The sequence below is a fragment of the Muscardinus avellanarius genome, assembly GCF_963383645.1.
Source record: "Muscardinus avellanarius genome assembly, chromosome: 16".
In the NCBI taxonomy this organism is placed as follows: domain Eukaryota; kingdom Metazoa; phylum Chordata; class Mammalia; order Rodentia; family Gliridae; genus Muscardinus; species Muscardinus avellanarius.
Window position 1 is genome coordinate 36,958,762 of NC_137802.1, and position 13,920 is coordinate 36,972,681.

The 13,920-nt window shown below is 43.3% G+C and overlaps 1 protein-coding gene across 1 annotated transcript in view; it reads left to right on the forward strand.

Moving 5' to 3' along the window:
- The window catches only part of TEX14 (testis expressed 14, intercellular bridge forming factor), a gene marked incomplete at both ends in the record, with an annotated part of 133,108 nt that overhangs the window by 47,603 nt on the left and 71,585 nt on the right, over positions 1–13,920 (forward strand). The window contains 4 exons of the mRNA XM_080714030.1: positions 979–1,130; positions 3,674–3,864; positions 5,465–5,615; positions 9,985–10,895. Coding sequence (XP_080570156.1) covers positions 979–1,130; positions 3,674–3,864; positions 5,465–5,615; positions 9,985–10,895 — 1,405 coding nt within the window. The remainder of the gene's footprint in view (positions 1–978; positions 1,131–3,673; positions 3,865–5,464; positions 5,616–9,984; positions 10,896–13,920) is intronic.

Here is a 13,920-nt window from a genome sequence, read left to right on the forward strand (position 1 = left end):
TGGTATTGTAACTAATCTCCAACAATTACATTCTAGTGTAGTCTTTAAATGTCCTCATTCTATAAATTGTTAAAAGCACTTTGCATTATGTGCTTAAACATTATCTAAATAAGGACCATATTTGAAAAGTTAGAAATAATCACCCCTCTGTTTCTTAACATCTACAATGACCATACCTCTGTGCTCAGAATTCAGTTAAGGTTTTTTTTATTTTTATTTTTATTTTTATTTATTTATTTTTTTGTATTTTATTTTATTTTATTTTTTTAATTTATTTTTTTTATTGGTGCATTATATTCATACAACTTATTGGGGTAAAAAACTTGTGTGTATAAACATGTACTCATCGCTGATTTAACCCCTACCCAAATACCACCCCATTCCCTCCCCGTCCCTCCTTTCCTTGCTTGGCTTAGTGATTGACTTCGATATGTTTAAGTACATTGTGTGCTTTAGAGATTTTTCTCTTCCCCCTCCTTTCTCTTCCTTTAGGTTATCTTCCTATTTTTTATTCTTTATTTTGAAACCGGGTCTCACTGAGTTGCAAAGAGCCTCACTAAGTAGCTGAGGCTGTCCACGAACCGCGATCCTCCGGGTTTCAGCCGCCCGAATGCTGGGATTACAAGCGTGCGCCACCATGCCTGGCAAAGAAGAGGTGCTTTTCAAAGTAATACCTCAGATATAAGAAGCAGCCAGTCGCTCTAGGCTCTGTCTGGGAGCAGAGCATGCAAGGTAGAAGAAGCCACTGGTGTAAAGACTTGAAGTGCTAATGTGCTTGGCATGCTGGAGTAACTCAAAGAGGGCCTTTCTGATGTTAGTGAGCAAGAATATTAACATGAGTTGGGGGCTGGCAGGGCCCAGGTGGGTAGGATGATAAGGGATTGCAGGGATTGGAGCAGCAATATTTCACCAGTGCACTGGGTGGTGATCACAGTGATCCTTTAAGACATAACACCATTTGTGTGTTTCCTTCCATAGCCAGGACAGTGGAGTACACAGGGACCTGACTCGGGTACCCCTCCCCACCCAGCTGTACAATTGGGCTGCACCAGAAGTGATCTTGCAGAAGGCAGCCACAGTGAAGTCGGACGTCTACAGCTTTTCTATGATCATACAAGAGATGTTAACAGGTGATCAAAGAGCACATTAACAATTGTCCAAAGTCCCTAATTTTAGTTTTTCCCCTCTCTCTCCAGGAGTTACCTAGTTTTATGAAAATGTAGGACTTAGAAAAATATTTCACCTCTTAGTGTTTATGGATGATGCCCTCCAAGAAATATTTCTCTTTTAACTGTTCTTTTTTTTGTGTGTGGTACTGGGGATTGTGTGGTACGGGGCCATTCTACTTCTGAGCTACATCCCCAGCCCATTTTATTTTTATTTTGAAACAGGGTCTTGCTAGGGAAACAAGAGTCTTACTACTTGCTGAGATGCTCCTCAAACCTGTGATCCTCCTGTCTTAGTTTCCCAATAAGTAAAGGGATTACAAGCATGTGCCATCACACCCAGTCTTTTAACTGTTCTTTAAGACTCAGCAAAGCTCATTCATCTACTTGTTAGTCATAATGCATTTAATCCAAATCTTTCTTTGGATTAAATGATTAAAGATTCTTTTTTTGTAGTCCTGGAGATTGAACTCAGGCCTTGTAAATGCTAAGCAAACACTAACACTGAGCCCCAGCCCCAGCCTCCCAAGAAAAGTTTTTTTTTTTTTTTTTTTTTTTTTTGTGGTACTGGGGGTGGAACCCAGAGGCTTTCTACCTCCAGGCTATACTCCCATACTCCCAGACCTTTTTAATATTTTATTTGGAAACAGGGTCTCACTAAGTTGCTGAAAGCCTCACTAAGTAGCTGAGGCTGGCTTTGAACCCGTGTGATCCTCCTGTCTCAGCCTCCCAAGCGCGGGGATTACATGTGTGCGCCACCACGCCCGGCTCCAAGCAATGATTTTAAACTGAATATTGTGTTAATAACTTAGGGATCTCTGTGATGGGCCTCTTAAGGAGACTGGCTTCTGAGACAGAAATATGAAATTAGGCACACCCAGGGTCCAATACATGTATAAACAGTGTCACTTGAAATAAACAGAAACCCTTTCAAACTTACAGGACCTCATAGTCACATATCTGAATTTATTCAAGAGAGAAATACATACACACAGTAAAACCACATTTAACAAGGGAATAAGCCTGAATCAGCTTCCTTTCACAGTGTTTGCAGTCCCAGATGAGATGAATGTTTGGGCTAACCAGCCTAATTATATGAAACATTTCCTAGTCCCTAATCTCCCAGCAGGGAGCCCTTGTGTACATAATGCTGACACTACTATTTCCTGTTTGTGTGACAGACATTTCCCTGGTAAAAGGGTAAAGTGGCTTCTCATTTGTGATTGGGCTTCTAGGTAGTTTTTTTTTTAACTACTGAAAGAAACTCATGTTTAAATGGGGTTGGATGCGGGGCGTGATGGTGCACACTTGTAATCCCAGCATTTGGAAGGCTGAGACTGGAGGATCGTGGTTTGCCGACAGCCTCAGCTATTTAGTGAGGCCCTCCACAACTTAGTGAGACCCTGTTTCAAAATAAAGAATTAAAAATAGGGCAAGCGCCGGGTGTGGTGGTACACGCTTGTAATCCCCCCACTTGGGGGTCAGAGACAGGAGGATTGCACAGGTTCAAAGCCAGCCTCACTGGCTTAAGAGACCCTGTTTCCAAATAAAATATAAAATAGGTCTGGGAGTGTAGCCCAGAGGTAGAAGGGTTCCATCCCCAGTCCCACAAAAAAAAAAAAAAAAAAAAAAATAGGGCAAAGGGTGTAGCTTGGAGGTCAAATGCCCCTGGGTTCTATCCCCAAACCTGCATAAATAAATAAATAAATAAATAAATAAATAAATAAATAAATAAATAAATAAATGGGTTGGATGATTTGACTAAAGTTATAAAACTTACATTTCTTTTTTTTTCTTCCGCACTTTTTTTTTTATGGTACTAGGGATTGAACCTCTATCTCCCAGTTATACCCCTAGCCCTTTGTATTTTTTATTTTGAAACAAGGTTTTACTAAGTTGCTAAGACTAGCCTGGAACCTACAATCCTCCTGTCTCAGCCTCCCAAGTACTGCATGTGCCACCACACCAGGCTCATCTTATTTATTTATTTATTTATTTATTTATTTATTCATTTTCAGTGGGTCTGGGGATGGAACCCAGGGGCATTTGACCTGTGAGCTTTATCTTCTGTCCTATTTTGTATTCTTTATGTTGAAACAGGGTTTCACTTAATTGCAGAGGGCCTCACTAAGTAGCTGAGGCCAGCTGGGGAACCCGGGAACCGCAATTTCCAGTCTCAGCCTCTGTAATGCTGGGATTACAAGTGTGTGCCACTACACCTGGCTTCTCATTTGATTTTTTTTTTTGGGGGGGGCAGGTCTGGGGATATAACCCAGGGGGATTTGACCTCTGAGCTACACCCCCTGCCCTACTTGTTTTACTCTTTATTTTGAAACAGGGTCTCACTAAATTGCGGAGGGCCTCACTAAATAGCTGAGGCTGTCCACGAACCATGATCCTCAGGTCTCAGCCTCCCAATTGCTGGGACTACAAGCATGTGCCACCAAGCCCAGCTTTCATCTGATTTTTTAATGTGACTCCTTCCTATGATTTTTTTTTCCTTACAGATAACATACCCTGGAATGGCCTAGATGGCTCAGTTATTAAGGAAGCCATACTCCTGGGAAATTACCTAGAAGCTGATGTCAGGCTTCCAAAGCCTTACTATGATATTGTTAAGTCAGGCATCCAGGTCAAACAGAAAGAACGAACTATGAATCTTCAAGATATCCGGTATATTCTGAAGAATGACTTAAAGGCAAGTCTTGACATTTTTGGGAGTTTTATTTTTGGTTACCCATCTTAGAGGAGCAGAGAGTTAGAGACCAAGAAGCTAGGGATCAGGTTGTAAAAAGTTTTGGAAATCACTGTTTTTCTATACTCTCCCCATGTTCCTGAGAAAAGCCTACTAGGAGAGGGTAGAGGCAACTGGGAGGTTCAACATAGTAGGGGAACACTGTAGACACATAGAGATGATTCAGTGGATGGCAGCTAGCAGGGCATGGTGGCACATGCTTGTAATCCCAGTACTTGTGAAACGGGGGTTTCTTCTGAGCCCCCCAAGATGAAAAGGGGGGACTTCCTGAGAAGAAACCTGGAGTTTCATCATAGATGAAATGGAGTTTCTTGAGAAGAAAGGCATTTCCTTACAGGGTTCTTGTCTACGGTAAGTGAAGAATGACACCTGCAGACCTCAGGAAGGGGAGTAAAAGGTTTATTGGAAGCAGCAGGGAATAAGGAAGATGGCTGAACACCCCAAAGGGGCTGTCAGGTCTCTCCAGCCGCTGCCTTCAGGACATTACTTGGGAGTAGCCCAAGCCTAATGCCTTCAATTACAGGTGGCTTTCTTCCAGAGTCCATGCGACTTGCCAAAAAGGGATAAGAAAGTGGTAGAACACCACTCGGGCTGTCGGGTCTCTGATGTCCAGTAGCTGCCTTTAGATCACTACCGGAGTGTCGCCCGTCAGTTGCAAACTACTTTCTCCCAGAGTTCACACGATCTGCTAGAAAAGAGGAGCAGGTCACCCCTAGGGGCTCTGGTCAACCTTGATGTCCAGCAGAGGCCTTCAGGACACTACTCGAGAGTAGCCCAAGCCACGTGCCCTCAGTTGCACTCTGCCTTCTCTCAGGGCTAACATGACCTGCGAGAGAGAGAACAGCTCCCCAAAAGGGAAGGGGGTCCTGAGAGGGAAAAACCCAATTTGTTGGCTGCCTAGGGGCCTTTGACTGACATTTGCGAGTCCTCTTTTGGGTTAGGGTGACTTTGGGATTCTGGGAATTCTGGGAAGCAGCTCTCAGAATTTGCATAGGGTATTTGCAAGTCCTTTGAAGAGTCTCCTTTCAGGAGTGCCAGACTTGCTCCTGGGTTTGTTGATTAGTAAACCGATGGCTTTGTGAAGCTCTGGTCTTTCTTATCTCTGAGCCCTTGGAATTTCAGATATTCATTGCCCCTCAGGGAACTCAGGAAATTAACTTTTTCTAAGGAGGGCTTTTCCCTATCTGCCTATTTCCTTTCTATCTCCTCACTTGGGAGGTGTAGAAGGAGGATCTCAGGTTCAAAGCCAGCCTTGGCAACTTAGGCAACAAAGGCTCTCCACAACCTAGTGAAACCCTGTTTCCAAATAAATAAAATTGGGTAGGGGTGTAGCTTGGAGGTAGAATGCCTCTGGATTCAATCCCTAGTACAAAAACAAAAACAAGGGATGGCAGCTATTAGGATTTTCAAAAACCAGCTAATTAGGGCTATAGTGTACCCAAGAAGAATAAGAGGGAGTTTATCTGATACTCAAATGGATTTCTAAAGTCAAAGTGACATTCAGATGGCTGCAAATATATCCTTGATATTTCCTGTGTTACAGGAGTTTATTGGAGCCCAGAGAACTCAGCCAACTGAGAGTCCCAGGGTGCAGAGATATGAACACCAGCCTGACGAAGATGTCTATCTAGGACTGACTTCAGAGCATCCAAAAGAGACTCCAGACTTGGAAATCAAAGAGCTAAAGGAAACAAGTATGGCTTTAACTCATAGGCAAAGCATCATTTTGACAACAGTGTATTTTAAGAGTCACAGGAACTGCAACTAATAGATTCCTCCAAGCTGTACATGTAATTTATGCTGGGAAAAAATAGATGCCTTAGGGAAAAGTCAAGGTCCTTGAAATTACACACACACACACACACACAACACACACACACACACAACACACACACATACACACATGTGTGTGTGTATGCGTGGTACTGGGAATTGAACTGTTGGCATTCTACCTCCAGGCTTCATTCCCAGCCCTGTTATTTATTTATTTATTTATTTATGCAGAACTGGGGGTTTAACCCAGAGGCATTCTAACTCTGAACTACACTCCCAGCCCCCCCTTTTTTTCTGTACTAGAAGTGGAATCCAGGGTCATTATACCTTCCAGCTACACCCCCAGCCCTATTTTGTATTCTTTATTTTTGAAACAGGATCTCACTGATTTGCAAAGGGCCTCACTAAACAGCTGAGGCTGGCTTTGAACCTGCTATCTTCCTGTTTCAGACTCCCAAATACTGGGATTACAAGTGTGTGCCACGATGCCTGGCTTTATTCTTTATTTTGAAAGAGTCTCACTAAGTTTAGAGGACCTCACTAAGTAGCTGAGGTTGGCTGCAAACCTGCGATCTTTCTGTCTCAGCCTCCGAAGTACTGGGATTACAAGTGTGCACCATCATGCCCGGCTCAAAATAGTATACATATATAAATATATATATATATATATATTTTTTTTTTTTTTGGTGGCACTGGGGTTCCTGGAAGCCCTTCTACCTCTGGGCTACACTCCCAGACCTATTTTATATTTTTATTTGGAAACAGGGTCTCCTAAGCCAGCGCACACAGCTGGCTTCGAACCTGCGCGATCCTCCTGTCTCTGCCTCCCAAGCACGGGGATTTACAAGCGTGCGCCACCACGCCCGGCTCAAAATAATATATTAAGTTAAATTGTTTGGGTTCTTGTAAAGACCTGGCTTAGACACAGAACTAAATAGTAACAGTGATTTTATTTCTAGCATGATTACTTTTTTTTTTTTCTTGCAGTACTGGGGATGGAACCCAGGGGCACTCTACTTCTGAGCTATACCCCCAGCCCTATTTTTATTCTTTACTTGGAAACAGGGTCTCACTGAATTGCAAAGAGCCTCACAAAATAGCTGATGCTGGCCTCGAACCGCGATCCTCCGGTCTCAGCCTCCCAAATCCTGAGATTATAAATGTGTGCCACCATGCCCAGCATGATTACTCTTAAGAATTTATCTCACTGGGCGTGGTGGCGTACACCTAGGCTTGGGAGGCGGAGACAGTAGGATCGCGCAGGTTCGAAGCTAGCTGCGCTGGCTTAAGAGACCCTGTTTCCAAATAAAAAAGTATAAAAATAGGTCTGGGAGTGTAGCCTGGAGGTAGAAGGGCTTCCAGGAACCCCAGTGCCACCAATAAATAAATAAATAAATAAATAAATAAATAAATAAATAAATATTATCTGGCTGGGTGTGGTGGTGCACCCTTGTAATCCCAGCACTTGAGAGGCTGAGACAAGTGGATTGCATGAGTTTGAAGCCAAGCTCATCTACTTAGTGAGGCTCTCAGCAACTTTGTGGAACCCCAAATTATTTTTGAGCCAGGTATGGTGGCACATGCTTGTAATCCCAGTATTTGGGAGGCTGAGACAGGAGGATCACAGCCTGGGCAAGTAGTGAGACTTTCATCAATCTATCAAGACTTTGTTTCAAATAAAAATAAAATAGGGATGGAGGTGTAGCATGGAGGTAAAATGTCCCCAGGTTTAATCACACACAAAAAATTTTTTTTGTGGTATTGGGGAATTCAACCCAGGGGAATTCTACCACTGAGCACCCCTGGGAACCACATCCCCAGCCCTTTTTGTTTTTTATTTTATTTATTTATTTATTTATTTATTTATTTATTTATTTATTTATTTATTTATTTTTGCAATATCTGGGGGTGGAACCCAGGGTGGTCTACCTCCAAGCTACCCCCCAGCCTGATTTTTTATTCTTTATTTGGAAACAAGGTCTCACTGAGTTGAAAAGGGCCTCACTAAGTAGCTAAGGCTGTCAGAGAACTGTGATCCTCCTGTCTCAGTCTCCCAAATGCTGGGATTACAAGTTTGTGCCACCAAGCCCGGCTGTTTTTTAATTTGAAATAGGGTTTCTGATAGGGTCTCACTAAGTTTCTGAGGCTGGCCTTGAACCTGTGATCTCTCTGTCTCCACCTCCTAAGTACTGGAATTACAGGTTTGTGCCACCATGCTTAGCTTTAAACATTTTGAATACACTATAAATAAAGTTTAGAACACTTCCCTAAGCCAGATGTAGTAGTGCATACCTATAATCCTAGTTACGCAGGTGACTGAGGCAGGAGGATAGCAAATTCTAGCCCAACCTGGGCAACTTGACGAGATCCTGTCTCAAAGTAAAAAATAAGTAGGACTTGGAGATAGGTGTGATAGCAGACATTCTATAATCCCACTACTTGAGAGGCACATATTGGAGGCCAGCATGCTGTAACTTAGGCCCTATTTCAAAATAAACAAGGTTGGGGATGTATTGAAGTTAGAATACCTTGGGTTCAATTCCCAGCAGCACAAAAAAGATTAAAAGGGAGAGGGCCGGGCTGGTGATGTATCTCAGTGGTATGCTCCTGTGTTCGATTTCTAGTACCTGAAAAAACAAAAACATAGCTGGGCATGGTGGTGCATGTCTGTAATTTCAGTGCTTTGGGGGCTGAGATGGGGGGCTATAGGTTTGAGGCCAGTCTTAGAAACTTAGCAAGACTTTTAGCAACTTAGCAAGACTCTGTTTCAAAAAAATAAAATAAAAGGGCTCTGGTATAGTTCAGAGGTAGAATGCCCCTGAGTTCAATCCCTAGTACCAAACCAAATAAAAAACATTTTCCTTAGGATTTGATTCCCTCTCCAAAATTTCTTTCTTCATCCCATGTCAAAATGGCAACTTTTTTCCTAGATTAGAAATATCCTGTCTCCCTTTGTTGAGTACATCCACTGATTTTTTTTTTTTACAGTTGGGAAGAGAGTTGGGAAATAACTTAAATTTTTTTTGGTACGGCAATGGAACCCAAGGGCATTCTACCTCTGAGCTACACCCCTAGCCTTATTTTTTATTCTTTTATTTTGAAACAGAGTCTCACTGAGTTGCAAATGGCCTCACTAAGTAGCTGAGTCTGTCTAGGAACTGCGATCCTCTGGTTTTAGCCTCCCAAATGCTGGGATTACAAGCGTGTGCCACCATGCCCAGCAAATTATGCCTCCTGAGCAGCAGCCAATACTGCTTAGCTACTGAATAGTGATTGCTTTACTATTATTATTTTTTAGTACTAGGGATTGAACCCAGAGAGACTTTATCAATTAACAGTGTCCCCAGACCTCTTTATTTTTTATTTTATTTATTTTTTGCAGGTCTAAGGATGGAACCCAGGGGCATTCGACCTCTGAGCTACACTCCCTGCCCTATTTTTTATTCTTTATTTTGAAATAGGGTCTCACTAAGTTGCAGAGGGCCTCACTAAGTAGCTGAGCCTGTCCCTGAACCCTCATCCTCCGATCTCAGCTTTCTGAATGCTGGGATTACAAGCGTGTGCCCCCACACACGGCTGTATGTATGTATGTATGTATTTTGCGGTACTGGGAGTGGATCCCAGAGACATTCTACCTCCAAGCTACACCCCCATTCCTATTTTTTATTCTTTATTTTGAAACAGGGTCTCACTGAGTTGCAGAGGGGCTCAGCTAAGTAGCTGAGGCTGTCCATGAACTGTGATCCTTGTGTCTCAGCCTCCCAAATGCTGGGATTACAAGCATGTGCCACCATGCCTGGCCCCAGAACTTTTTCTTTTCTTTCCTTTTCTTTTCTTTTCTTTTCTTTTCTTTTCTTTTTCTTTTTTTTTTGTGGTACTGGGGATTGAACCCAGGAGCATTCTACCTCTGAGCTATACCCAAGCCCTATTTTGTATTCTTTTTTGTTTGTTTTTGTTTTTGTTTTGCGGTATTAGAGATGGAACCCAGAAGCATTCTATCTCTGAGCTATACCCAACCTTATTTTATTCTTTATTTTAAAACAGGGTCTCACTAAGTTGTGGAGGGCCTCACTAAGTTGCTGAGACTGGCTGTGAACCTGTGATCGTCCTGTCTCAGCCTCCCATGTACTGGGATTACAAGTGTGAGCCACCATACCTGCCTTATTTTTTATTTTTGAGACAGGATCTTGCTTGAACTATGATCCTCCTACCTCAGCCTCCTGAGTAGCTGGAATTACAGGTTGAATGTAATCACTTTAATCATATGCATGTTGCTACTCTTTTCAACAGGCAGTCAGTCCCATTCCCCAAGGGATCACGTTTCTCCCCCCGTGAGAGTAACACCAGCTTCTCAGGCCCCGGATCCAAGTCCGCCAGCCCAGGAGCTTCAGTGTCCAGATGCTCCTTCTCCTCCAGTTCCGCTTGTAGCAGAAGAGGCCAGGAGCCCCCACTCAAGTCAGGCCAGCCTCTGCAGCTTTGAAATCAATGAGATCTACTCAGGCTGTTTGAGCTTGGGAGAGGACAAAGAGGAAGAGCACCCAGGAACCGCTTTATCTCTTGAGGAGGAAAAAGCAAACTGGGAAGAGGAACTGCAGTCCATGGAGGAAGAGTTGGATAAAATGGAGAGGGAGGCATGCTTTTGTGAAGAGGAAGAGAGCTCTTCAGAAGCCGACACAGAGCTCTCCTTCGGGGATTGGCAAAATGGCTCGCTAAGTTCACTAGGACTACCTGAGCCAGCCAGCGAAGCCAAAGGCAAAGCGAGCAGCAGGTCCATGACCGAAGAGTACATCAGTAAGTGTGTGCTGAACCTCAAGATTTCACAGATGTTAATGCACCAGAACACTGACTTGCTGAGGGATGCTCAGCAGAAAATGGATGAACTTGAGTCGATAGAGAAGGAGCAGGAGGAGTGCAGGTCTTTGTGGGCCACTTCAAGAGAGTTTGCAGACATCTATGTCTCACCCTCAGCCCTGGGCCCTCCAGCTCTAAGTTATATTCCCCCCATCATGAAGGTATCAGATAGTTCTCAGCCAGACACAAGTGACAATTGTTCAACCCTAGCAAGGTGTCCAAGAACAGCGAGAGACTATCAGGGGGTGCATTTTGGCAAAAAACCCAAGAAAAGAAGTGACTATATCTGGAAACCTTTCATCCAAGACTCTGAAGAAAGCACTGGGGACCAATTAGAGACCATCCACCAGGTAAATTAAAGTGGGAAGAAGAGGCAGTCTTAGAGCCAGGATCAAAATTGCCCCTGGCTTATGTGCAGGAAAATATGAATGCATACAGCTTTTTTTTTTTTTTTTGGCAATACTGGGGATAGAACCCAGGGGCATTCTACTTCCAAGATATACCCCTAGATCGATTTCTTATTCTTTATTTTGAAACAGGGTCTCACTGAGTTGCAAAGGGCCTCACTAAGTATCTGAGGCTGGCATTGAACCATGATCCTCATGTCTCAGCCTCCCAAATGCTAAGATTATAAGCATGCACTACCAGCTCTTAGCAAGTCCCTCTTAGTTTTGGGAAATGAAGCCTCTAAGATGGAATTGCAAGGTAGATTCTCTCTACCTCCCACTCTAAAGCCAGCACAGAGCCATGTTCTTCTCTGTACATTCATATATATTAGGTTGAACCATATGAAATTTGTTTTATACATAAAAACCATCAAGCCAGGTGTGCTGGGGCACACTTGAAATTCAGGTAGTTGGAAGGCTGAGACAGGAGGATCTCAGGTTTGAAGCCAGTCTCAGCTACTTAGGCCCTCCTCAACTTAGTGAGACCCTGTTTCAAAATAAAGAATAACATTTGGAAGGTTGAGACAGAAGGATCTGGGTTTGAGGACAGCCTCAGCTACTTAGTGAGGCCCTTTGTAAGTCAGTGAGACCCTGTTTTTTTTTTGTTGTTGTTTGTTTGTTTGTTTGTTTGGTGGTACTGGGGTTCCTGGAAACTCTCCTATCTCCAGGCTTCACTCCTAGACCTATTTTATACTTTTATTTGGAAACAGGGTCTCTTAAGCAAGTGAGACTGGCTTCGAACCAGCGTGATCCTCCTGTCTCTGCCTCCCAAGCACAGGGATTACAAGCGTGTGCCACTGTAAGACCCCCGCCGAGGGGAGACCCTCAATCAACCTCGGGATAAGTGATGTCAGGTACCACGAGAGACTACGTCCTTGATGCAATGAGCAAAAAGGTTTATTAAGGAGCCAGTGCACTGGGGCCGACTCGTATAGGAGTTCGGCCCCGAGCCACTGAAACTTAGGGTATTTATAGGGAAAAGACCACTAGTTAGGGGGGGTTGGGGCTAAATTGCATGCGTTTACAGAAAATTACAGAATCATTTGAAAAGTACATTCTGTAGTCAAGTGTTAGATAAAATACCAGGTGCAGTCACTAAGCTCCCGGGTCAAGGCGCTCTGGCCCAGACAGTATAGATAAGATGGGGTGGGCTTATCGCATATTTTACATTCCTAAGCTGTAAGCTGCAGTAAAATATACTTTTCTTTTTAACTATTAGCTGGCTGCTAGGGGCTTATGATTTTTTTTTCTAAATGGAGCCTTTCATTCCCCACTCCTTTTAGGAAATAGTTCTAATCATAGAACTAAGTTTCTTTTTTTTTTTTTTTTTTTTTTTTTTAGGTCTGGGGATGGAACCCAGGGGCATTCTACCTCCAGGCTACAAGTCCTGCCCAATTTTTTATTCTTTATTTTGAAACCGGGTCTCACTGAGTTGCAGAGAGCCTCACTAGGTAGCTGAGGCTGTCCGCGAACCGCGATCCTCCAGGTCTCAGCCTCCCGAATGCTGGGATTACAAGCGTGCGCCACCACGCCCAGCTCTAAGTTTCTGATTCTATATATTTAAGGTCTTTAGGCTTAACTTTTTGGTACTGTTGGTATAACATTAAAATCTGAATGGCATTAACTCGTTTCTTAACAAAGGCAATTAATCTATTTATTATACAAGGTCCTATGGTAAGCAAAAGCAGCAATAATAAAAGTGGCCCCATAAAAGCAGATACTAATGCAATCATCCAAGGAGACCTTATTGAACTATCCTTTAAACCATCCTTTTTGCAGGTCTTGTTTCCACTATTTATCTTTTAACCGCTTTCTAAATCTTGCCATCGATTCCTGAAATACCCCAGAATGGTTAGCATAAAAACAGCATTTCTCCTAGTAGGAGAAGGTGTAGATAAGCGGTCATTGTTGCCATCACAGGACTTCCTAATGAGGTGCAGCTTCAATGAGTTGGTAAGATGTCGTCTAAGTTCCACTCCTTTGGTCTGTGCTTCTCGCACGGGGGGGGGGGGAAGTGCTTTCAAAGTCCAATCCTATCAACAGTTCTGTCTATGGTTCAAATGTCCTCGTTATCTGCTCCAGTTATTGCTTGACTCGAGAGCGGTGAATTCAGTGGCGTTTTCTTTTATCTTCACTGCAGCCAGGGTGCTACTCAGACCAGGTCACCTGGCTGTGCAACTGGGGTGTTGGGTTGATCTGCTTCACACCAGGTAGTGGGTTTGCTCTTTGACCGTTTGGAGAACCTGTAAGGACCTAGGCACAAGGCTGGCATTTCTCAGTCAGACTCTGTATCTTAAGGGTTTAAACAATATGCTGTAACATCACCAATCTAAGTTTTACAGTAGCCTGTATCCCAAAGAGTTAGTTTTCTAGATGCTTACATTTTAATCAGAACTGGCTAGAATAGCAATGTTTTGAACAACCTTGAATAATATAACCTGATCACTGAGTTTCTTTACTCATGAGGCTGTTTTTCTTGGTCACTCACTTCATATTAGGGTTAGAGGCAAATCAGCAGGATCAGACCAGCTAGCATATAAATCTAGGCTAAATTATCTTATAAGCTTAAGATATCATAAATTTCTTTGGCCTTGGAGTGTTGTCAACCTCAGATACAAAATAAGTCTCTACTGAATAAAACTCTAGGAGAGACAGAGCGAGCAGAGAACTAAGCACGGTATCTAAAGAAATTCAATATTTTGCCTGTCACCTCAAGAGCTACCCAGACTTCCTCCAGCTGGTCAGAGGGCTGATCAGAGGGGCCTTGCCGAGCCTTGGGCATCCTTAGTTCTCAGCCTCTGAGGATAGCCACAGAGCACAGCCGACCTAACTTCCCTTCAGAAGTGAGGACAACATGCTTTTTCCCCCAGGTGCCGACAGACTCTTTGGCCAGTCTTCAACACGACACCCAGGCACCTTTGCCATGCTG